Raw genomic sequence first — 25994 nt, 5'->3', positions numbered from 1 at the left:
CACCTGGCTGGCCTTTGCTTCAGAGCTCTGTGCAGGGATGTGTCACTCAGGATGAGCCCCGAGCACCTGAGATCAGGGATATAGGGACGGTGTTTCTAGCCTTGGTCTCTCCACAGAGATTCCATTATCATGTCACCTGTTGTGTGGGTGACACTGACCTTGTGGGGAGTCTGGGGCGTTTCCAGTGAGGAGCAAATTTATCCCCAGTGTAAATCATCATCTTCCTCCTTGGGTGATTAGGGACAGCTTTTGGCAATCAGTGAAAAGACCCGGATGGGCAGCCAACTAGCTGGCAGAAAACCTTTCTGTATTCCTTGTGGGAAAAGGGAATTCAGAATCAAAGTTGTCATTGGGTATTACAGGGACACTTCAAGGTGCATCAGAACCTTGACGTTACCTTTAGTAACTTTTTAAAACTAAATTTGGAATTGGGGTTATTCCTCAAAGCATTGTATATATTTGCTTTTTGTCAGATTTTAATACATTTTATTTTGGCAGCAGTTCTTTGAGACTTAATTCACACACCATATACCTTATCCATTTAAAGTATGCCGCTCAGTGATCTTTGTTTATTCAGAGCTGTGGTCTCTGCTGCTGCTGTTTAGTGGCTAAGATGCAATTGACCCTTTGTGACCCGATAGGCTCCTCTGTCCACGGGATTTCGCAGGCGAGAATACTGGAGTGGGTTGCCATTTCCTCCTCCAGGGATTCTTCCCAACCCAGGGATTGAACCCCCATCTCCTGCGCTGCCAGCGGAATCTTAACCACTGAGCCACCAGGGAAGCCCGTTGTGGTCTCTGCTGCACTCAGTTTTAGGAAATTTTCGTCCATGTGAAAAGGAAGCCCACAGCCTTCATTGTTTTTTTGTGTGTGTTTCAGATGTTTTATTAAACTTTTTATTTTGTGTTGAAGTGCAGCCAGTTAACAATGCTGTGAGTTTCAGGTGGACAGCAAAGGGACTCAGTCATAACTATTCCGTGCGTCCATCCTCCCTCAGACTCCCCTCCCGTCCAGGCCTCCGCGTAACACGCAATGCGTTTTCATGTCTCCGCAGTAATCAGCATCACCACTGGACCCCAGGCCGAGTGTGCCTCTGACTTTATTTCCAAAGTCCTGAGGGTCTTCCCTGGCAGTGCAGCGTTAGACTCTGCGCTTCCAGTGCAGGAGGCCCAGGTTCGATCCCCGGTGGAGAACTAAGCTTCCATACGTCCCGCAGCCAAAACGAAGTTTCTTGCTTGGGCTCGGCGGAGGGCGGCGGCATAGAAATATTTATCACTCCCGTGTATGGAAAATTCAACAGTGTACCCTCAGCCCAGTTTGGTGGCCTGCTCTTTGACCGTTGCCTTTTCCAGCTTGGCGTGGGGGCCACTGCTTCTGGACCCAGGACGCGGCCTCCCCAGGGGTGCAGGTCTCCTGTCTCTGTCGCTGTAATGGATCCTGGCGGCGCCCGCCCGCTCAGCCAGAGCACCTTGCGTTCCGAGCCCCCGTGTGTGAAGGCAGAGGTGCTGCGCGTCTTCCCGTAGACCAGACGCCCTAGCCTGACCTTCCCCGTGAGCCCCCATCTGTTTCTTAAAATTAATGTATTTATTTTAATTGGAGGCTAATTACTTTATAATATCGTGGTGGGTTTTGCCATACATTGACCTCAATCAGCCATGGGTGTACCTGTGTCCCCCATCCTGAACCCCCCTCCCACCTCCCTGCCCATCCCATCCCTCAGGGTCATCCCAGCGCACCGGCCCTGAGCGCCCTGTCCCATGCATCGAACCTGAACTGGCAATCTGTTCCACACATGCTAATATGCATGTTTCAGTGTTATTCTCCCAAATCATCCCACCCTCGCCCTCTCCCACAGAGTCCAAAAGTCTGTTTTTACATCTGTGTCTCTTTTGCTGTCTCACATAGAGGGTCATCGATACCATCTCTCTAAATTCCATATATATGTGTTAATATACTGTATTGGTGTTTGTCTTTCTGACTTCACTCTGTGTAACAGGCTCCAGTTTCATCCACCTCATTAGAACTAATTCAAATGCATTTTTAATAGCTGAGTAACAATAAACTGTGTAAAATTCTGAAAGAGATGGGAACACCAGACCACCTGACCTGCCTCTTGAGAAAGCTATATGCAGGTCAGGAAGCAACAGTTAGAACTGGACATGGAACAACAGACTGGTTCCAAATAGAAAAAGGAGTATGTCAAGGCTGTATATTGTCACCCTGCTTATTTAACTTATATGCAGAGTACATCATGAGAAACGCTGGGCTGGAGGAAGCACAAGCTGGAATCAAGATTGCCAGGAGAAATATCGATAACCTCAGATAGGCAGGTGACACAACCCTTATGGCAGAAAGTGAAGAGGAACTAAAAAGCCTCTTAATGAAAGTGAAAGAGGAGAGTGAAAAAGTTGGCTTAAAGCTCAACATTCAGAAAACGAAAATCATGGCATCTGGTCCCATCGCTTCATGGGAAATAGATGGGGAAACAGTGGCAACAGTGTCAGACTTTATTTTGGGGGCTCCAAAATCACTGCAGATGGTGACTGCCGCCATGAAATTAAAAGACGCTTACTCCTTGGAGAAAAGTGATGACCAACCTAGATAGTGAATTAAAAAGCAGAGACATTACTTTGCCAACAGAGGCCCATCTAGTCAAGGCTATGGTTTTTCCAGTGGTCATGTATGGATGTGAGAGTTGGACTGTGAAGAAAGCTGAGCACTGAAAAATTGATGCTTTTGAACTGTGGTGTTGGAGAAGACTCTTGAGAGTCCTTTGGACTGCGAGGAGATCCAACCAGTCCATCCTAAAGGAGATCGGTCCTGGGTGTTCTTTGGAAGGAATGATGCTAAAGCTGAAACTCCAGTACTTTGGCCACCTCATGTGAAGAGTTAACTCGTTGGAAAAGACCCTGATGCTGGGAGGGATTGAGGGCAGGAGGAGAAGGAGACGACAGAGGATGAGATGGCTGGATGGCATCACCGACTTGATGGACATGAGTTTGGGTGAACTCTGGGAGATAGTGATGGACAGGGAGGCCTGGCATGCTGCGATTCATGGGGTCGCAAAGAGTCAGACACGCCTGAGCGACTGAACTGAACTGAACTGAATGAATATTCCATTGAGCATACGTACCACAGCTTCTCATCCACCCATCTGCCGATGGACATCTAGGTTGCTTCCGTGGCCTGTTGGAGGATAAGTGCTTTATAGCGCTGTGTTGGTTTCTGCCGTACAGCAGTGTGAGTCAGACATAGGCATGTGTGTCCCCTCCCTCGCCAGCCCCCTTCCCTCCCCCCCACCCCCCTGCTCTGGGTCATGGCTGAGCACCGAGCTGCGCTCCCGGCGCTGCAGCAGCTTCCCACTGCCATCTGACACGGGCGCGCACAGACGCCAGTGCCGCTGTCCCAGTCCGTCCACCTTCCCCTTCCCCTGCTCGCCCACAAGTCTGCGCTCTACGTCTGCCGCTCTATTCCTGCCCTGAAACAGGCTCATCTGTACCCTGTTTCAGGATTCCATGTATATGCGTTAACACACGATGTTTCTCTCTCTCTTTCCGACTTACTTCACTCCATACAACAGGCTCTAGGTTCATCCACCTCAGTTCAGCTGACTCACGTTCGGGAACCCCTATCTCACTGTACCCGGTGGGCAGGGCGACCACCAGCTCTGTGCTATTTATACAGTAGGTCCTTATTAGTTATCTACTTATATACAGCAGTGTGAAAAATGAAGTAGAATTGAAATTGGTTCTAATCAATTATATTACAAATAAAAATAAGAGGCATTTAACTCCTTAGTGTTTAAAAGGAGATTATGTATCGCTGCTGCTGCTGCTGCTGAGTCACTCCAGTCGTGTCCGACTCTGTGCGACCCCATAGACGGCAGCCCACCAGGCTCCCCCGTCCCTGGGATTCTCCAGGCAAGAACACTGGAGTGGGTTGCCATTTCCTTCTCCAATGCATGAAGGTGAAAAGAGAAAGTGAAGTTGCTCAGTCCTGTCTGACTCTTAGCGACCCCATGGACTGCAGCCTACCAGGCTCCTCCGCCCATGGGATTTTCCAGGCAAGAGTGGGGTGGGGTGCCATTGCCTTCTCCAATCTATTGCTAAGTATACTTTTATTATTGGTCACATTTTATTACTTTTTCATACACTTTAATAGGAAAAACCGTAAGTAAAATAATGGTACTTTTAGATAAACATTGAAATAACTCACTCATATTAAAACAAATTCCATAGAAGTTAAAGGAAATTCTTCACCCAAAAGGTAAGTTACACCAAAGAGGAAAAAACTTGAAAAAAAAAGAACTACAACCATTGGAAAATGTAATCATATTGATACATGCGTAAACTATACCTCTTCATTGCTTTTTTGGTATAAGACACAACCAGTTCATGAGAGAAAACTCATAGCATTAATTGTCAGTAATAACATGTGCCTGCATGCTAAGTTGCTTCAGTCATGTCCAGCTCTTTGTGACCTACTGAGCTGCAGCCCACCATGGGATTCTCCAGGCAAGAATACTGGAGTGGGCTCCTGTGCCCTTCTCCAGGAGATTTTCCCCACCCAGCGATCGAACCTGCGTCTCTTAATCTCTTGCATTGGCAGGTGGGTTTGAAATAGATACGCTACTTGGGAATCCATACATGATGGCTGAAACATCACTGAAAAATAGCTATACCTCAAATTTTTTAAAATGGGACTTAAATAATTACACTCCAAAAAGACGGCAAAAAAAAAAAAGGCAGAAAAAAATAGACTGGACAAATAGAAACAAACCTCAGGTTGCAAAATGCAATCAAGAAAACTATATATTCAAGGAACAGATTTTTAAAAAAGAGCCACTTCTGGTCTGTCCTTCAGATTACATGATTCATCTAATCAATTAAGTTTATTGAGGGTCCACCATGTAAGCTATCCAGGTTTAAAGGAGAAGCAAGCCGTTGCACAACATGGATTTTCTGTGTGACACTACAGCATCCTGGAAATTAACATTGAAATAAAGTTACAGGTAATGCAGAAGAACACATTGTCTGTTTTCATGTGTTTTATCTTCATCTCAGAAATCAAATCTCTGCCCACGCAAGACTAATATTCACAGAGCCCTATATTGGATTGTGTGCCAGTGTTTCAGGTATCAGCCACAACACATGGAGATAAAGTCCATGGAAACTCTTGAAATGTTCCTGAGAAAGGAGGTTTCTTTCAGACGGCCGCATGGGTCCAGGTGGAAATCGTTTCCTCAATAATAGTTGGTAGGTTTTTCAAGCAGGTAATTTCATGGATGGATTTTCAGCACTCCTAAGGCATCACTGGTATCCAGTGAACCTTCTCCATTCAATGGAGTTTACGTAGAAATGTGGTATTGAGGGCTCAGCTGCTCATTCGTGTCCGACTCTTTGCAATCCCATGGACAGAGGAGCCTGGCAGGCTACAGTCCATGGGAGTTTTCAGGCAAAATACTGGAGTCCGTTGCCATTTCCTCCTCCAGGATATTGCGTGCCAACATCAAAAGGTATCAACTTCTAGTCACAGAATAAACAAGTCAGGGAGGTGTAGCGTGCCCCATGGTGAACACAGTAAATTGTATTCATTACGTACTTGAAAAATGCTAGGACGCTTGACCTTCAAAGTTCTTCTGATGGGGACTTCCCTGGCGGTCCAGTGGTTAAGACTTCAAGCTTCCACTGCAGGGGTACTGGTTCAATCCCTGGTCTGGGAACTAAGATCCCACATGTTGCACAGCCAAATAATAACCAAAAACTAACTAAATAAATGTGGCAAAATTCTGATCGCAAGAAAACAATTCCTATCATCTGTGAAGGTGGAAGGATGGTAACTAGACTTACTGTGATCATTTTGGATACAAATATCCATTCATGATGTCATCACTCTGAAGTTAATATAATTGTACATCGATTGACAGAGAATGATACTGAGGCCTTACAGAATAATTAGTTACTATTGGAAGTGTCTACTAGATATTTAGCACTTTATCCATACATTCTAATGACTCAAGAGCAGAACCTAGGCGTTCTAGGATCCCTCAGGAGCAGCAGGAAGGGGGAAATAGTGGGGAAACAAGAAGACAAGACATGTGAGACCTGGAGCAACCACAGGCGAAAATCTGAAGAGGCACTGATATGGAAAACTAAACTGTAATTCAGCAGGTAGAAGGTTACGAAGGTGACCATGAGCATCAGGATGGTGTGGGCTGCTCTGGTCTCCGGGGGGCATCTGTGGTGCCCAGCGGGGGTGTGAAGATACTGCACCCTCTGGTGGTGTCTGTGCAGGAGAAGCACCATGGAGCCGCTGGAGCAGACCATGAGGGTAATAAACATGGCATCAGAGATGAACCACAAGTAGCCGAAGCCTGTGACAGTACCTGAGATTGAGCAGAACCACTTGCCTTGGGAATCAGTATAGTTGTGTGTGTCCTGAGGACCAGTGATTTTCACAGGAACGTAGATGTACATTAAGAGACTGAACACCCAGCAGGTGCAGCAGGAAGGGCCAGTGACCCTGGGGGCCCTTCCTCTGAGCATCACCCACTCCGCCCTCCTGGGGGTGAGCGTGAAGGACTGATAGGTGCTGAGGACGCAGGTGGAGCACAGGGCGGTGCTGAGAGCCACCCTCTGTACGTAATACGCACACTTACACCCGAGGCTGTTCAGGGGGTTCCTTGACACAAAAGCTGCCATTGTGTAGAGGACCCCAGAGGACAGAAGAAACAAAAGGTTGGCCAGGGCCATGTGGGTGAGAATGGTGTGTGGAGGCCTCGGGCTGTGGGCAAGCAAGCCTGGAGCGATGTTGTGGAACAGGAGGATGGCGTTGCCCAGAGCCCCAACCCCCATCTGTGTCAGGTACGTGGTCTTCAGCGCGGCCTGGCCTATGGTTCTCAGGGCCTCTCCGTGAAAAGACATGGGGAGGAGTTCGGAGTGGCGCGGAGCAGACAGGAGACACTGCAGATAGAGACACCAGCAGTGTTCTTGCGCAGCTAACAGCGGACGAGGATTCCCACATTTTATTCCTCCTGAAAAGAGAAGAGACTGTCATAGTCCAGAGAAGTGACTTTAACCGGATAACACGTTCCTGATACCAGTCAAAGCATCCACCATTATTATTTTCTATTTTTAAATTTACTTTTACTTAAATGTTTTAAATTGGGGGCTAATTGCTTTACAACGTTTTGATAGTTTCTGCTGTAGAACAATGTGAATCAAATATGAGTATACATGCTGCTAAGTTGCTTCAGTCGTGTCCGACTCTGTGCGACCCCACAGATGGCAGCCCACCAGGCTCCACCATCCCTGGGATTCTTCAGGCAGGAACACTGCAGTGGGTTGCCATTTCCTTCATCAATGCATGAAAGTGAAAAGTGAAAGTGAAGTCACTGAGTTGTGTCCAACTCTCAGCGACCCCATGGACGGCAGCCCACCAGGCTCCTCCGTCCATGGGATTTTCCAGGCAAGAGTACTGGAGTGGGTTGCCATTGACTTCTCCTTAAGTATACATACATGCATACATATATATATATCTCCTCCCTCTTGAGCCTCCCCCATCTCCCAGTTGTGCCCCTCGAGGTCATGACAGGGCACCGAGCTGAGCGCCCCGTGTTATCCAACAGCTTTCTACTTGCTTGTATATCCTGATCCCCTGTCTCCATGTAAGGGCTGTCTGTCAGCTTTGGAAACATCTCTGCCTTCTTCAGCAACATTGCTGGCTTAGGTTAACCATTTTCAATGTCATTATTCTCAGAAACAGAAAAAAAAAAAACAAACCACCCAAATTTGTAGTCAATGAAAAAATATCCAAACGGTGAAAGAATCTTGAGAAAGAACAACAAAGGGTGAAACTTCTTTATTTCAAATTGTATGTCAAATTTATAGTAACAGAAACGCATATGGGCGTTTAAACAGACAGATCAGTGGAACAGAATAAAGAGGTGGAAACAAACCCCAGCTCCAGTGGTTAATTAAGTTTTGACAGAGGCACTAGGAATATATAATAGAAAAAGGATAGTTTCTTCAACAAGTGCTGTTTGGAAACTGAACATCCACGTCTAAAGACGGAAACTGGTAGTCACAAACCTACCAAATTGTGACTGAATGAAAAAAATGTAATGCGTGTATAATAGACGTTAATTAGACTTACTGTAACCAGCTGGCAACATAGACAAGTGCTGAATCAGTATTTTGTACACATGAAACTCGTATCATGGTATGTCAGTTATGTCCCAATTTTTAAAACTACAAGAAAAACTGCAGACCATCTTACATCACACCCAAAAATGGGCTCAGCTGGGCCAAGAGCTGAAACCATGAAGCTCTGAGAGGAGAGAGGTGAGCTCCTTGACACTGGTCTTGGTCACGGTGGTTTGAGTTTAACAACAAAAGCAACGGTGAGCGAATGGCAGTGTATCACGTAAGACCTCTGCAGAGCCAAGGAAGCCATGGAGAGGCAGCTGTGCAACAGGAGACAGGATCAGCAACCCACACCCCAGTAATGACCCAGCATCCTAAATGGGAAGGGGATTCCTGGAGAAACCCACCACCCCGTTTAAAATGCACAGAGGACTCCAGTGGACATTTGTCCACAGACAGCAAACAAAGGGCTGAAAAGGTTCATGGCCAGCTGCTCAGTGTCTCCAGTCATCAGATCAAAATCCCGATGTGACAGCGCCTCTCACCTGTTAGCGCCTGTTCCCCCAGAGACAAGAGGGAGCAGACTGGCAGGGCTGTTGAGAAAAAGGAACACTGACGCACTGTTTGTTGGCGGGAACATGAACGGGAACAGCCTCTGCGGAAAACGTTAAAATTCCTCGGAAACTAAAACCCGATCTGCCGTAAGGCCCAGCAGTCCTGCTTCTAGTATATATACAAGGGGATGAAATCACGATCTCGAAGCAATGTCTGGACCCCTGTGTTCATTGCTGCCTTGTCGCCACGAGAGCCAAGACACGGAAACAAGCCAAGCGCCACTGACAGACGAGTCGGTCAGGGAGCTGGGGTGCATGGTACGGCGGCAGAGAGCTCAGTTTTTCAAAGGTGGAAATCCTTCCTTTTGCAACAGCATGGATAAAACTCAGGGACACTTCGGTGTGTGAAATATCCAGATATAGATATTTGCCATTCCCTTCTCCGTTTCTGTCAATTATAGGTAGAGTTATTATAAAAAAAAAAAAACAGTCTCATAGAAACAGAGTCGAATGGTGGTCGCCTGGGAACTGGGGTTGGGGGAAAGGGGAAAAGATGGTAAAGGATACAGTCTTTCTGAACAAGGTCTGAGGGCTAGTGTTGAACCTGGTGAGCACAGGTGATGACACCTAAGAAGCGAGGCGATGGATGCCTCAGTCCTGCCAACTGTGGACACCTTCAGAACGTGTGCATGTATGAGATCATGGGGTACTTTGTGGATCCACTGCAATTTCAGTGATCAGTTATGGCCCATCAGCTCCTTCCTCTTGGGCTGAGTATTTGCTGGGGGGAGTGATGTGGCCATAGCTACTGTCTGTCCTTTCTGTGGGACACACACAAAGATCGCCACACAGGGCAAGTGCCTCCCTGAAACCAACAGTTATCACCGGAATTGCAGGACACACCTGCCCCCACCCGACCCCTGACCCCCAGCCACAAGCAGTCACACACGGGGGGGGGCACCACCACAGCCAGAGTCAGAAATGAACCCACAGAAGGGGCCCTTGTGCTGAGACAGGAACACACGTTCTAGCGCCCGCCGCCCCCAGGGGCCTCTCTGCACCCACAGGTGGGGGTGGACCAGCCTGGGCACGGAAGTGTCCATGAATTTGGACAGGGAGTGAAAAAACGTTATGTCTGACTGTTTGCGACCCCATGAACTGTAGCCCTCCAGGGTCCTCTGTCCATGGGATTCTCCAGGCAAGAATTCTGGAGAGGGCAGGGTTTGCCTGACCCAGGGATCGAATCTGGGTCTCCTGCATTGCGGGCAGTTTCTTTACCATCTGAGGCACCAGGGAAGCCCAGTTTGGACAAGTTGGGAATCCTATTCACAAAGGGCCTCCCACTTAATATAAGCGCCTCCAGAGGCTCTTCTAACACCCTCGTCTCTAAGACATAGGATTTCAGCACATGAATATTTGTGAGACACAAACATCAATTTGTGGCATGGCCCAAGGTCCATTTCACTGTATTTCCTAATATAAAACATTGAATTATCACAGAGGGTACTCCTTCAGTTCCTAATTCCAATCGTTTAAAAATCTAACTGCTTGCTTTCTAACACTTACACTCCTACGGCAGGTTGGAAAGTTAACTGAACTCCGTCTCAATACAAATTCTTTTTTCTTTGCCTTGCTGCTCATGGTAATAAGGCTGAGGGTATTGTGATATTCAGTTAGAGAGGGGAAGACACGAGCCACACTGACATACACAACACAAAACACAGAACCATGAAAGGCAAAGAGAGGGGAAGACGTGAGCCACACTGACCTACAAAACACAAAACACAGAGAGAACCACGAAAGGCAAACCACGGCCGAACACACAGAGACGACGTCGTTCAGCGAAGGGGAATCGCAGTGTTGTTACAGGTGGCCTTTCTCTCTGTGTTTCTGTGTGTGTGTGTGTGTGTCTGTCTGTCTGTCACTGGATCTTAGTTCAGGACTTTCAGGTTCTAACCAAAACTCTTGCACATCGACCTATTCCATCATATTCACGCCCAAGCCTAATCAATTAGGTCCGAGGTCAGTAGACACTTTTATGCAATAATGAGAAGCCCGCGGCTCTAGCCATACAGGACTTGGCAGAGATTCCACAGTGACCCCCTCCCTCTTCCCCTCATTGTCAGGGACCTCAGGACACAGGATTTGCAGAGAACTCCCAGCTCTGGTCCCACTCAGATACACACCCCAGCACATTCGCCCCTTCCACCTGCCAGCCAGGGCATGGACGGGGCAGCTCAGGACACGGCGGGGGGCAGCTGTCCTGCCCAAGGTGCTGACAACGCAGCTCTGAGCTCCTCTCCTGCTGAGAGCCGGCTCTCCCGATTCCTGCCCTGAGACTGAACACAAGAGAGCACTCACCTGCCTGCACTCGGCGCCACAGTCTGTGCAGGGAAGTGGCAGTCAGGATGGGCCCCAGTTATAGGGGCAGGGCCCCTGGGCCCGCTCTCCCCACAGAGGAGCCATTATCATGTCATCTGGAGGGGAGGTGACATGTCTGCATGGAGAGTCTGGGGCGTCTCCAGTGAGGGCCAGATCTTACCCCCAGTGCTCGTCACCCTCACCCACGCCTGGGGACTAGGGACAAGTCCTGGCAGTTACTGAGAAGGTCCACACGAGCAGCTGAGCAGAGGGCAGGAGAGTTTTCTGTGTTCCCTGTGGGAGCGCCCAAGTTCACAGTGACAGTCATAGCCGGGGGAGGGACACTCACAGAGCACCCGGGCTCCCTTCACTGTCTCCCGGTGGGCATTTTCCTTCATGGCCTCACTCTTCCAAACTGTTTTCTCACTGATCATCAGCATGGGATCTGCAGGCTGGTCTTCCCCTGAGTTTAAGTTCCACTATCTTTCCTCATTATAGCCTCAGGTCTATTTTATCTGGAAACACAGCTCTGAAGGCAGTATCCCTCTCCTTAGAAATGTCAGATGTCCCTCACTTCCACATACTCTGCAAGGAGACTGTAATTTGCCCTAAATCACCCATGGATCCTTTTCCTTGGGGCTCCAATTGGACCACCAGCCCATCTCCGAGTGCTGGGTCATTTGGACTGGGAAGCAGACAAGGCAGTCTTTACAACGGAGACCGTTTCAAGAGACAAGGACACTACTAATGATCAAAGGTTAAACTTAAAAAGAAGATGTAACAACTGCAAATTCATATGCACCCAACAGAGGAGCACCTCAATATACAAGAGAAATGTTACCGGATCTACAAGGAAAAATCCATGGTAACACCATCGTAGTGGGGTCTTCACCACCCCCATTACATGAATGGACAGATCATCCAGACAGAAAATAAATCAAGAAACATGTTAAACCAACTAATCTCACCACTTTTATTCAACCTAATTTTGAAAGTTCTAGCCATAGTGATCAGGGAAGAAAAAGAAATAAAAGGAATCCACATTTGAAAGGAAATAGTAATACTGTCACTGTTTGCAGATGAGGCAATATTATATATAAATAATTCTAAAGATGTATCATAAAACTACTAGAGCTCACTGATGAATTCAGGAACACTGTAGGAGACAAATTAATACACAGAAATCTCTCACATTTCTGTACATTAGAACAACAAGCTGTCAGAAAAAGAAATTAAGGACACAGTCCATTTACCATTGCATCAGGAATAAAACATCTCTGAATAAACCTACTGAAGGAGAGAAAAGAACTACCCTCGAAAAGTCTGAGATGCTGATGAAAGAAACTCAAGTGACACAAAGGAGGGGCAGATATATTCTGCTTTTCAGATGGAAGAATCAATACTGTTAAGATGATTATCCTGTTACCGAAAATGGGGTCCAGCTGCTCGCCACTCAAAAGCCATTACAGGCCAGGCTGGTGAAAAGAACATTTGCTTTATTTAGATGCAGGTGACATGGGGGGAGGGGTGACGTCTGTCCAATGGCCAAGTCCCTCTGCTGACAGTCAGCGGGTGAGAGGTTTTATAGACAGAGGCGAGGGGCTACATGCAAACAGTCAGCTCTGACAGTCATCTTGAAATTGGTCACTGGTGGTCTGACCAGCGTCGTCTCGTTTTAGGTGCAGTGAGTGTTCAGTTCTGTGGTTTGTTCCCATTTCTTTAAGGCCAGTTCTTGGAACTGTGGCACCTTTTGTGAGGCTATGGTATGGTCTCGATGTAGTTAATGTCTTCCACCTAGTGGGAGGTTTCAGTGTCTGCAAGACAGCTCACAAGATATGGCTCAGAATATTATCTAGAGCCTTTGAAAAGAAACTAAAGGTCCTCGACTTTGCTTAATAGCTACATTATTATTGTTTGGACTTGTTTGACTGTTTTCCTTTGTTTTTTGCATGTTTTAACTTCTCCTGTTGAACTTATTCTTTGGCTAGAGTTATTCCACAGATGAAAGGCACGTAGAGGACATTGTGAGGCCTCAGCAAAGACCACAGGGTCCTGCTCTGTATCAACACTATACAAGGCAATCTACAGATTCAATGCAATCCGCTTCAAATTGCCAATGGCGTTTTCCATAGAACTAGAATAGGAAATGTAAACTGATCCTGTCGTGAGGAGTCATCAGAAACACCAAGAGGAGGGTCATCCTATAGACTGAAGTAGGTCAAGATCCAACCAGTCCATTCTGAAGATCAACCCTGGGATTTCTTTGGAAGGAACCATGCTAAAGCTGAAGCTCCAGTACTTTGGCCACCTCATGCGAAGAGTTGACTCATTGGAAAAGACTCTGATGCTGGGAGGGATTGGGGGCAGGAGGAGAAGGGGACGACCGAGGATGAGATGGCTGGATGGCATCACGGACTCGATGGACGTGAGTCTGAGTGAACTCCGGGAGATAGTGATGGACAGGGAGGCCTGGCGTGCTGCGATTCATGGGGTCGCAAAGAGTCGGACATGACTAAGCGACTGAACTGAACTGAACTGAGGTCAAAGATAGGATTAAAAAAGGAAAGACAGAGAGAGACAGACTGGGGAAGAAGGAAAGGGCGTGGCAGCCAAATGCAGCACAGAAATCTTGCTGGGAATCTCAACCAGAAACGAGGAGGAGACGTCTGGGATCAGCTGGAAACTCTGAACAGGAACTGCGGCTAGTAGTGCTGTATCCACCTCGGTTTTCTAAAGCAAACAGCGGTGTGCTGGTCATGCAGGAGGGTGTCTTTGTTTAGGGAAAGCCATGCTAGTCAGCTAAGGGTGGAATTCACCCTGTTCACACAGTGCTCTGAAGTGGCTGGATAAAAATCTAGTGATAATGGGATCAAACATAGAGAGAGTAGTTGATATATGAAATGTGTTAAAGTGTTAATAATTGGAGTAGTATTTCAGTGAGGAAGAAAATATATTATTCCTGAAATTATTTTAGTCAATCATTTAAAAGCTAAAAATAACATACGGGCATTTAATTCCTTAGTGTTTAAAACAAGGTTGTCTGTTACTTAGTATGCTTTCATTATGATCACCAGAGAAGGCGATGGCGCCCCGCTCCAGTGCTCTCGCCTGGAGAATCCCAGGGACGGAGGAGCCTGGGGGGCTGCAGTCCATGGGGTCACTGAGTCGGACACGACTGAGCGACTTCCCTTTCACTTTTCACTTTCCCACATTGGAGAAGGCAATGGCACCCCACTCCAATACTCTTGCCTGGAAAATCCCATGGGCGGAGGAGCCTGGTGGGCTGCAGTCCATGGGATCACTGAGTCGGACACGACTGAGCGACTTCCCTTTCACTTTTCACTTTCCCGCATTGGAGAAGGCAATGGCAACCCACTCCAGTGTTCTTGCCTGGAGAATCCCAGGGACGGAGGAGCCTGGTGGGCTGCCATCTATGGGGTCGCACAGAGTTGGACACGAGTGAAGCGACTTAGCAGCAGCAGCATTATGATCACATTGTATTAAATTTTTATACACTTTAATATGGAAAAAAGCACATAAAATTAAAATATTTTTAGACATGCAAACATTGAAACAACTCACTCATTATAAACCTAACTCCTTAAAAGGTAAATGAATTTCTTCAAACAGGAAAAATTCTACCAAAGAGGAAACCATTTTTACAAAGAAGATGCCAAAGACAATAGAAATGGCAATCACACTGATACGTGGATAAACTTCCCTTTCTCTTCGTTTTTTATTTTGCATAGACAAAAGTAGTCCATGACAGCAAAGAGCACAGCGTTAATTATGAGCAACAAATATATAGACACACTATTTGGGATCCATATATAACAGCTACAACCACCAATAAAAAATAGTTATACCATTAAAGTATAATATTTTAATGGAATATAAAAATACCACACTGTCCAAAGTAAAGGCAAAATTTTAAAAATTAAAAAAAAACGGAAAGAAATAGGACAAACAGAAAACAATGTTTGTTGCTCTTCCATTTTGCAGGGATGAAAACTAAATACGCAAGCGACAATGCCAAGACGGAAGCTGTGTCTTCTCTGAGCTGGTAATTTCATGGACTGACTTTCAGATCTCCCAAAGCAGCACCTGCAATAAGCTGACCTTTTGTGTTCATGGGATTTTACTAAAAAACGGTGTTGAGTACAAACGTCAAAGGGTATCAACAGCCAGTTACAAGACAAATAGGTCATGGGGATGGGATGTCCAACATAGTACTATTGTCGATTACACTGTTGCATTTTTGCAAAATGCTGAGGTATTGAAACTTCAAGTTCCCATCACAAGAAGGAATCTGTACAACGTGTGTGGGGGGTGCACAGATAGTAGGGAGAATCGCGGGATGATTTTGCGACACACGCAAGTAACCGTTCGTTATGTCGTAAAACCCACTCGTTATGTCGTAAAACTAAAACTAATGTAATATATATTAGTTATAACTCGATTTAAACACTTGGCACTGAGTGGTGACAGAATAATTTCTGTTATTATTCCAGCAGTCTACTAAATATTTATCACCTTAATCATATTTGCTGTCAACTTAAGAGAATCTGGCAGTTCTAGGATCCCTAAGGAGCAGCAGGAAAGGAGAAATGGTGGGAAAACAGGAACCCTAGACATTAGAGGTCTGCATCAACCACAGACAAAACTCCACAAGAACCGTGAGATAAAAAGAAAAAGTGGAATTCGGTATGTGAACAATGACGAGGGTGACCACCAGCAAAAGGATGGTGTGGGCGGCTCTGGTCTCCGGGGGGCATCTGTGGTGTCCTGTGGGGGTGTGAGCATACTGCACCCTCTGGAGTTGTCTGAGCAGGAGAAGCACCGTAGAGCCACTGGACCAGACCATCAGGGTAAGAAACCGGGCATCCGAAACGGACCACAAGTACAGATAGATGGATGGGATGATGGATGGATGGATGGATAGATGACGGAACAGGATGGGTAGATAGATGATAGACAGATGGGATGATGGATGGGATGATGGATGGAATGATGGATGGATGGATAGATGACGGAACAGGATGGGTAGATAGATGATAGACAGATGGAATGATGGATGGTATGATGGATGGATGGATGGATAGATGACGGAGCAGGATGGGCAGATAGATGATAGACAGATGGAATGATGGATGGATGGATGGGTGGATGACGGAACAGGATGGATAGATAGATGATAGATAGATGGGATGATGGATGGGATGATGGATGGATGGATAGATGACAGAACAGGATGGGTAGATAGATGATAGATAGATGGAATGATGGGTGGGATGATGGATGGATAGATGACGGAACAGGATGGGTAGATAGATGATAGATAGATGGAATGATGGGTGGGATGATGGATGGATAGATGACGGAACAGGATGGGTAGATAGATGGAATGATGGATGGATGGATGGGTAGATGACAGAACAGGATGGGTAGATAGATGATAGACAGATGGGATGATGGATGGGATGATGGATGGATGGATGGATAGATGACGGAACAGGATGGGTAGATAGATGATAGACAGATGGAATGATGGATGGATATATGGATGGATGATAGACTACGACGGATGGATGATAGATAAATAGATAGAGTCATGGAGCCTGTGCCCTTGAGATGTGTGTGTTTAACTCTATGTGAATAATGCCTCTCACTTAAAAGAAGTTCTTTAGAAGAAGGAAACACACATTTATTGGCGATCTGAGGAAAGAGCCTCCCACTTGCCTAGTCCCCTGAGGGGCCTCTCCCTCATCATCCACTCCTTGCTGGAAGTTCTCCCTTCCTTCTCCAGCTGGGAAGACTTTTACTTAGGGCTCTGCTGTCCAGTTCAGCATAAGTCATTCCACGGGCTTCTCCAGCTCTGGGGACCGGGGATCCTTCATCCTGAAAGTAAGCAAGGAGAAAAGGAGCCAGTATTGCAGGCATATTTGACTGTAGAGAGTTAGCCACCATCAGAACTTCCCTGGGGGTCCAGTGGCTAAGACCCCCACACTCCCAATGCAGGGGGCCCAGGTTCGATCCCTGGTCAGGGAACTAGAGCCCGCTTGGCTGCAACTAAAGATCCCGAGGGTCACAATTGAGACCCAGTGCAGACACAGAAGTAAGCTTTTTAAAGAATAAGTTCTGTGGTAGACGATGGAGTCGGCCCCTGTATCACGATAGCAGCCTGTGAAAAGAGGTGTTCAGGACTGTTTTCTTTTACCTGACTCCCCGCGGACGTGCCTCTGTGTACACCAGGCTTCAAGCAGGAAAGCCCCCGCAATAACCATAATTGCGGCGGCTAGAGCTAGTCTGATGTGGTTCCCCGTGGTATAATCCGAGGCTATGGAAGGCGGGGAAGCTGAAAGAGAGACGTGGATCAGCACGGGCGATGCGAGGGCGTCATCTACCCGGAGTGGCTCTCATACAGCCGCCCGGGTTTCCTGGCCGGTGGTCAGCTGCACCGACACTGAAGTTTCAATCATGGGAACAATAAGCACTGCCGTGGTTCCACCTGCCTCCTCTGTTCTTTATATCCCCTCTGCCTTGTCATGTGTCTTTGCCTTATTTGTTACTTTTGCTCATATTTATTTGGCTGTGTTACATCTTATTTGCTGGGTGTAGGATCCAGGGAACCAAGTCCAGCCCCCCGGCATTGGGACTGCAGAGTCTTGGCCACTGGGCCACCAGTGAAGTCTCCATTTATTTGTTCTTTATCACATTTCCACTCTCCCGCACTTCCATTTTCCCTTCTACCTCCATGAATCAGGAATTAAGAGACGTGGGCTCAATCCCTGGATCAGGAAGATTCCCCTGGAGAAGAAAATGGCAACCCACTCCAGTATTCGTGCCTGGAGAATCCCATGGACAGAGGAGCCTGGCGGGCTGCAGTCCATGGGGTCGCAAAGAGTCAGACACGATTGAAGTGATTTCACACACACAGCCTTAGGAACAACTCTAAAAACCTAAGTTGCTCCACAAAGCACTGAAATGATTCAGCAGCTTCATCTGCTTCCCCCTCCATCGCACAGACCTTCATGCTGACAGCGAGTCTAGAAAACTGAGCTTAGTAGCCCAGCATCTGGACCTTGGAGGATCTCCGCTTCAGCCAAGAAAGGCTCCAGCCTGGCACTGGTCTTGGTTCCTAAAGAGAAGCCTGTGTTCGTGTCTTTCCCCTACACATCCCAGTCAGTGCCAAGCTCTTCTCTAAACCATCACCAGCAGTGTTCCCTGCAGGCAAAAGCCACCAGGAGAAAGAGTAATGACACCATCTCGCTTGGTAAGCCCTCTCCCCATCTTGGGGTTGAGCACACAGACCCTGATTTCTAATCATAAACATTCACAGGGGGACGTCCCTGGTGGTCCAGTGGCTAAGACTCTGCCCTCCCAATGCCGGGGGCCCGAGTTTGATCCCTGATCACAGAACTAGACCCCACATCCTGCGACTAAAGATCCTGTGTGCTACAACTAAGTGACGCCAAATAAATAAATAAAAATAAATTTTTAAAAAGAGAGAGAGAGAGAAAAGTTGACAAAGTTGAGAAAAGGAAAGTCCGTAGCAGTCAGTGGAACAAAATTCTGCCAGGAAGCAAAATCATCTCAAATTCAAACAGTAATTGACCTGAGATATGGAAAGATGTTGCATCCGTTTCTCTAAATTGAGAAATCACCACATTCTGAGAACAACAACAACAACAAAAAACTTCTCTTGAGAATAAAATCAAGATCACCAGGATAAACCAAACTTTAAGAGATGCGAGAGTGATAGAAAGAATTCTGAGGATGGTGGGTTTGATCGCTTTGAAGAAAAGCAGGGGAAATTGACCAAGAATGCACAACAACAGCAAAGGAGTAGAAAGTAGGAAAGGAAAGACATTAAAAAGAGGAGATAGCGTGGACCTCCCTGGTGGTCCAGGGGTTAGAAACCCACCCTGCAATGCAGGGGACGCAGGATCGATCCCCGGTCCGGGAGGATCCCACATTCCGTGGAGCCACTCAGCCCATGCGCCACAATTACTGAACCGGAGCCCCCAGAGCCTGTGCCCCCCAAGGAGAGAAGCCACTTCAGTGAGAAGGCTGCACACTGCCGCAAAGCCCAGCCTGGGCAGCTAGAGAAAGCCCAGGGGCAGCAACGAAGACCCAGTGCGGCCAAAAGTGAGTAAATGAACCGACTTAAAACACAGAAGTGCAAGTGGAGTAGAAATAAGAGCCAAAGGATAAGTCACTCATTCACTGCAGTTGAAAAGAAGCCCTCAAATCCCGCAGAACCTTACCGGCCACCCGGATCTCCAGGCGAGGACTAGCCTGTGAAGCCCGGAAGGGGGCCCTGGCCTGGTAGTACACGCAGCTGTAGTTCCCGCTGTCGCCCGCGCTCACGCTCAGCAGGGAGAAGTCGGTCTCCCGCCCGGCCGAAGGCCGGACCTGCACCGGCGCTGCGCTTCCTGCCTTGAGCAGGGCGAACATGACCGGCCCCAGCTCCGTGGCCGGCCTCTGGCACTGCAGGGTCACCTCTTGTCCCTCGGTCACTGCGCCGCTTCGGTGGGCTTGGAGGGAAGGTTTACGGAGATACCCTGTGAGAGAAGGGGGACTCTGAGGTTACGGAGAGGGGAGCCTTGGGTGACCCGCTTGCCCTGTTCTCCTGGCAGGGGCTTCTTGTGCGACGTGCCAATGACCTCTTGCTCTTTCTGCCTGACTCCAACAAGGAGGTTTTTCCCTCCTAGGAGCCCTGGATCAAACCAAGGCATCACCTCTGTCCCTGTCTCTCTCCATCTCCCCTCCCTCTCCGCCTCTTCGTCCGGTCCCTCCCTCGGCCCCTGGCCCAGGGGCTCTCTCCTTCCCAGGCGCCCCCTCACCCGTCACCAGCAGTAGCAGGGCGTCACTGGGCCCTGAGCTCACGTGGGGGTTCCCCCTCCTGTGGTATTTGCAGGTGTACTCTCCCGCGTGGCTGGACTTTACATCGGAGAGATGGAATTCAGCCTGGCCCTCTGTGGAGTTGGGTGACTGGACCATCTCCCAGACGCTCCCCACCTTCCTGAGAGCGACGCTTACATCCCTGGTGGGAGTCCCGCATCGCAGGGTCACAGAGCTCCCGGCGGGAACCACCGAGCTGGGCCAGGCCCTGAGGGAGGGCTTGGGAAGCGCCTCTGGAAGGAAGCGGGTCTCAGGGCTGGTCTCGGGAAGCTCACGGACGGGAGGGAAAAGCGGGGGTCCCTGGGAGGGAGGACCAGGAGGGGCCATGGAGAACCACTCACCAGCTCTTCCTTCGTCTGCTTGGCCAACACAGAGCCCTGCAGGGAATGAGACGCAGACACCAGCCTGGAGCCCGCGTGGCCACCTCCCGGCCCCCAGGGGCCATCCTGGGGCTCCTGCCCGCGGGAGTGTGCAAGTCCCCACGCTGGACCCTGGGCCCCGCTCTGCTCCCAGCTCTTCCACCCCGACCCTCAGGGCTTCTCCAGGGCTGCGCTCACGTCCCAAGACCCCAGGACCTTTCTCGGCTCCACAGAATTCCCCCGAGCCTCTTACCCTCTCCTTCTACCTGAGGCATGCTTAGTTTGACACGTCTTTCTTTCTCTCTCTCTCTCTGTTCGGCTGTGCTGCCTGTGGGCTCCTAGTTCCCACAGACATAGCAAGCAAACTTATGGTTACCAAAGGTGAAAGAGAAGGGAGGGATAAATTATGAGCTTGGGATGGATGGGGTCACACCACTGTATACAAAATAAGCAACAAGGACCTACTGAATAGCACACGGAACGGTTTTCAATATCTTGCAATAACCAGTAAGGGAAAAGAATCTGAAAAGTGTGTATGTATACACCACACATACTACCGTTAATGCCTGGACGTGGTAGATACAGGTTTACCTGAGTGCTAACATCTCCTTCGGAGAAGGAAATGGCAACCCACTCCAGTGTTCTTTCCTGGAGAAACCCAGGGACAGCGGAGCCTGGTGGGCTGCCGTCTATGGGGTTGCACAGAGTCGGACACGACTGAGGCGACTTAGCAGCAGCAGCAGCAGCAATATCTCTTTAAAGCTAATATCAAGCCTGTTTTCTAACATTATTAAAAGAGAGAGATAGATCTAACTCAATGAATGTTGGTTAGGTCTGTGTGGCTAAGAGATTTCCTCTTTTTACCCCTATGTGGACTAAACAGCTCTGTGTCTTGCAATGAAAGAGGGAAGTTACCAAGCCTTTGAGCTAAGATTGCATGAGTCAATCAAAAATCTTATGTTTCATGTTTTGAAAAAAGCAGAAAAGTAAATACCCAAAAGGTGAGAAGACCCAAATGTCCATCAAAAGATCAATGGATTGCAAAAATGAGGTGCATACACATAATGGAATACTATTCAGCCATGAAAATGAATGAAGTTCTGATACACGATACAGCAAGGATGGGCCTGGAAAAGGTTAGGCCAAGTGAAACTTGCCAGACACACTTAAAAACAAATACGGCTACGACTCCACTTAAATACCTAAAACAGGCAAATTCATGGAGGCAGAAAGTACAGTAGACGTCCCCAGGGGCTGAGGAGAAAGAGGAAACAGGTTATTGGTTAACAAGTACAGAGGGTATGTTGGAGATGATGAAAAAGTGTGGGCTGATGCTTTGCACAACACTGTGAATGCCCAGAATACCTCTGAAATACATACTTGCAAATGGTTGAAAGGAGAAGGTTTTAAAAGTTCAAAGGCTAAAAGATCTCTGGAAGCAGTTGTTAATGGAATCAATGTCCAACCAGGTCAGAGGGGACCGAATGATAAAAGGGATAATAAACATTGAATTCTCTCTCAGGCCAGTGGTTAAGAGTCCAAACTCCCACTGCGGGGAGCACCAGTTCGATCCCTGGTTGGGGACCTGAGATGCCGTATGCTGCCCTGCGTGGCCGGAAAAAGAAAAGGAATAAAAAACATCAAACGGTAGTGCTTGGATTTCCCTGGCGATCCAGTGGTTAAGAATCCTCCTGCCAGCACTGCTTACAATAGCTAGGACATGGAAGCAACCTAGATGGCCATCAGCAGACGGATAAGAAAGCTGTGGTACCTGTGAAGTGAAGTGAAGTCGCTCAGTCGTGTCCGACTCTTTGCGACCCCATGGACTGTAGCCTACCAGGCTCCTCCCTCCATGGGATTCTCCAGGCAAGAGTACTCGAGTGGGGTGCCATTTCCTTCTCCAGGGGATCTTCCTCACCCAGGGATCGAACAACACAATGATATATTACTCAGCTATTAAAAAGAATGCATTTGAATCAGTTCTAATGAGGTGGATGAAACTGGAGCCGATTATACAGGGCGAAGTAAGTCAGAAAGAAAAACACCAGTACAGTATATTAACAGATATGTATGGAATTTAGAAAGATGGTAACGATGACCCTATATGTGAGACAGCAAAAGAGACACAGATGTAAAGAACAGACTTTTGGACTCTGTGGGAGAGGGCGAGGGTGGGATGATTTGAGAGAATAGCATTGAAACATGTATATTACCGTATCTGAAACAGATCGCCAGTCCAAGTTCGATGCATAAGAAGGGGTGCTCAGGGCTGGTGCACGGGGATGACCCTGAGGGATGGGGGTTCAGGATGGGGGACACATGTACACCCATGGCTGATTCATGTCAACGTGTGGCAAAAACCACCACAATACTGTAATTAGCCTCCAGTTAAAATTAATTAATTAATTTTTTAAAAAAAGAATCCCGCCAGTGCAGGGGACATGAGTTAGATCCCTGGTCCAGGAAGATCCCACATGCTGCAGGGCAACTAAGCTCGTGGGCCGTGACTACTGAGCCCGCCCTCCGCAACAAGAAGCTACTGCGATGAGACACAGCTAGAGAGTAGCCCCCACTCGCTGCGACTAGAGGAAGCCTACACGCAGCAACGCGGACCCAACACAGACCAAACTTTTAAAATCAATTGGTTAAAAAAGTAGCACTTCTTGAGCATGTGCTATGCTGTGTTGGTGGCTCAGCTGTGTCCAACTCTTTGTGACCCCAGGAACTGTAGCCTGCCCAAGAACGTCATGCATACTTGACCCTAATTGTGAAGGTAACCCTGAACAATGAGGAAACTTTCAGATGTTGGCGTGGTTTTCCCAAAGTTCCCGCAGATGGCGAGCGTGCAGCAGCCCTGCCTTTCCCTCTGAAAACACAGCTAAGACGTGTCTCTAAAACAACCTCTGACGCGAGGAACACGAGCAGCAGCCTGGGGATCAGAAAGATATGATAACAGGAGAAGTGAAGGGGGTTCAAGTGTCAGTCGCTCAGCCGTGTCCGACTCTGCGGCCCCGTGGACTGCAGCCCACCAGGCTCCTCTGGCCGTGGCATTCTCCAGGCGAGAATACTGGAGTGGGTTGGCATGATAGCCGAAAGCCAAGTGCAAGGGCCCCCATGGAGGCGAGTCCTCCTCTCCAGATTTGCTGTGAATAGAAAGCCTTGTTGGTTTCTGGAAATACTCGTGTGTCACCTCCTAGCTTTATAGCTGGAGGGCGGGGGACATTCTGAACCACGTATCTTTTCCCTCCTTGGGCATTTTCCAACCCGCAAGTCCCGTCAGGCACGCCCACGGTGCTTCCATACCAAAGGCCACGTGGGTATGTTCCTCTTAACTGAACATTGTGCCTGAGTGGAATCGTTTGGGGAGCTAGACCCTTCTGGGTTTAATTTGGCTTCCTCACGTATCACCTGTGCAATCTGAAGCAAGCCCCTTGGTTCTGCAAACTCACGTCTGAGTCCTAAGCTGTCGATGCGGACCTGATCTTCTCTTGCAGGGTTTTGGTTGGCTGTTTGGGGAAGGATCAGAGAGGTGCCTCCCAAATGTGGGATATGGTCCACTGGTGTTACGTGTGATGATTTTAGGTGGAAGGAAGGATGGTTAAAGCGTTGCATGACAAGGGATAGTTGGGGAGTTTGGGATGGACGTGCACACACTGCTGGATTTAACTGGATAACCAGCAAGGACGTACTATAGACACAGGGAACTCCGCTCAGCGGTGTGCAGCAGCCTGGATGGAAGGAGAGTTTGGGGGGGAAGGGGTACCTGTATGTGTAGGGCTGAGTCCCTCCGCTGTTCGCCTGAAACTATCTCAACACTGTTCGTCGGCCGTACATGCTCACTCGTTCCGTCGTGTCTGACTCTTTGTGACCCCACGGACTGTATGTAGCCCACCAAGCTCCTCCATCCATGAGATTAACCCAGCAAGAATACTGGAGTGGGTTGCCATTTCCTTCTCCAGGGGAATCTTCCCAACCCAGGGATCAAACATGTGTCTCCTGAGGTTCCTGCATTGGCAGGCGGATTCTTTACCACTGAGCCGTTTGGGAAGCCGTGTTAATTGGCTATACCCCAAATCAAAATAAAAAGATTCTTTAAAAAATAGTAAAAAAACCAAAAAATTCCTGCATGACAGCACACCGTAAGCACCCTCATATTGCCTTTGATGATATCAACAAGACGTCTATTTGAAACTAGCCTCCAATGTATCTCGGTCATGGTTGCTTGCCTTTCTAATAAAGAAACCATGTATTTCAGGGTCAGAAACTTGACATGGAACACAGAATCTTCTCACATTTACTACCTCGCTGCATTTTTTTATGGCTACCTTCTATGTGACACGGGACTTTTATCCATGGTATTGATATAGAGGCTCTAACATGTATTTTTATGTGAGCAAAACAGTGTGAGTCAGTCTTAAGAAAACGCAAAGCCAGAAAAAAAAGAAAAGCACAAGCCTATAACGTCCAGGCATTCAGCAAACATCCCAAACAAAGCTGGGACAAGAGCAAGCGCCGTTTGTTGAGCCCTGGTTTAGGGGGAACGTGTGTATTGCACTCCGATTTCCTACATGGTATGCACTCAGTAACTAAAGCTGATGTCACTTCTCTCTCCAAGCCCCATGTAAACTGCCCACCAGTTACCTTATTTCTGTGTTCTCCATGTTGGGCCCTGTGAGACTTACTGAAGCAGAGGAGGAGAAGTAGTTTGGAGAGCATCGTAGCATGTCAGCTGGGCCAGGGATCCTTCTTCTGTTTTGCAGCCACAGAAAGGGGAAAAGCTGGAATGATCGGCGCCTCACTGCCCCCCTACTCCAGAGTGAGGGCTCACCGCCCCCCTGCTCCAGAGTGAGGGCAGGAACAGTCTTCTTGGGCAGTGCGGTTTCCTCTTCCCACACCTTCCGGAAATGTGTTGAGGATGCCGATTGCAACATGTTTCTTGCACAAGAACTTGGCTCACAGGAAACCCTCACCTGTCTCGGGCAAATTTCAGGCTTCAGATAGGTAGGCGTCCAGATGCCTTAGGCATGAGCCTGAAGGATTCCTGAAGAGGTGAAGGCGCTTCGCCATTGAGGATATTGGAAATCCCGGGCAAGCATCAGTTGGTTGGTAGACATGCCCACTGGCTAAGAACTAAGGGCTGTTGTCAAATTATTTCACAAACTGTGACGATGAGAATTCAGTTGACAAAGTAGATTCCTAGAACCTCACTGGCTGTCCAGTGGTTAGGACTCATTCTCACTGCTGGCGTCCCCAGCAGGCTGTTTTGGTTAGCCTAAAGTTTAAATTAAATCATATATAGGCCAGAATGACTTCCCCATACCTCAATATGTGAACATTTCTTCCATCCTTTCCCCCTTTTAACTGTGGCTCCTTTCGTAGGAATCATTGATAATCAACATATTTTCCCAACATTGCCAGAGAGGCTCTTTTTTCTGCCTGCTCTGGGCCCAGCCACCTCCTTCGATGCTAGGCCTCCTTTTTGTTTGTATATTGCCTAGTTGTCCATGTTGGGGGAAATTCCATAAGCTATCATGAACAGGCTCAGAGGTATGCTAACAGAGAAATGTTTTATAGGCCGTTCATTTTATCGTCTATACCCAGCGGTCACACAAACACTGTGCCTGTGCTTTAAGCAGTAAACTTAAAGCCGGTGGCATTACACGTCATGATAG

The 25994-nt window shown here is 48.0% G+C and overlaps 2 protein-coding genes across 3 annotated transcripts; both read right to left on the bottom strand.

The window, feature by feature from the left end:
* LOC102171541 (vomeronasal type-1 receptor 4-like) lies at nucleotides 6015–7014 on the bottom strand. Its single transcript, XM_013971698.2, has one exon. It carries the CDS (start codon nucleotides 6921–6923, stop codon nucleotides 6015–6017), a length of 909 nt encoding a protein of 302 aa, XP_013827152.2. The 5' UTR covers nucleotides 6924–7014.
* On the bottom strand, nucleotides 16608–25146 carry TARM1 (T cell-interacting, activating receptor on myeloid cells 1). 2 transcript variants are annotated; one of them, XM_018063484.1, is made up of 6 exons: nucleotides 25005–25146; nucleotides 20305–20340; nucleotides 19906–20196; nucleotides 19327–19623; nucleotides 17277–17414; nucleotides 16608–16957 (listed from the first exon to the last, which is right to left on the bottom strand). In XM_018063484.1, the coding sequence occupies exons 1-6, from the start codon at nucleotides 25036–25038 to the stop codon at nucleotides 16953–16955; spliced, it is 801 nt and encodes a 266-aa protein (XP_017918973.1). In that variant the 5' UTR covers nucleotides 25039–25146; the 3' UTR covers nucleotides 16608–16952. The 2 variants fall into 2 exon arrangements, with proteins under 2 accessions (XP_017918973.1, XP_017918972.1); XM_018063483.1 differs by having other exon boundaries at nucleotides 19906–20340.

The sequence above is a fragment of the Capra hircus genome, chromosome 18 (genome assembly GCF_001704415.2).
Source record: "Capra hircus breed San Clemente chromosome 18, ASM170441v1, whole genome shotgun sequence".
In the NCBI taxonomy this organism is placed as follows: domain Eukaryota; kingdom Metazoa; phylum Chordata; class Mammalia; order Artiodactyla; family Bovidae; genus Capra; species Capra hircus.
Note: the sequence above shows the minus strand (reverse complement) of the source record. Positions and strands in the feature narration are given on the sequence as shown.

Coding starts and splice junctions, on each gene's coding strand:
- LOC102171541 (XM_013971698.2), bottom strand. CDS start 6,923: ATGTCTTTTCACGGAGAGGCCCTGAGAACCATAGGCCAGGCCGCGCTG.
- TARM1 (XM_018063483.1), bottom strand. CDS start 25,038: ATGCTCTCCAAACTACTTCTCCTCCTCTGCTTCA. Junction 20,341..25,004: donor ACTTCTCCTCCTCTGCTTCA/GTAAGTCTCACA, acceptor CATTCCCTGCAG/GGCTCTGTGTTGGCCAAGCA. Junction 17,415..19,326: donor CCTGGAGATCCGGGTGGCCG/GTAAGGTTCTGC, acceptor TCTCTCTTTCAG/CTTCCCCGCCTTCCATAGCC.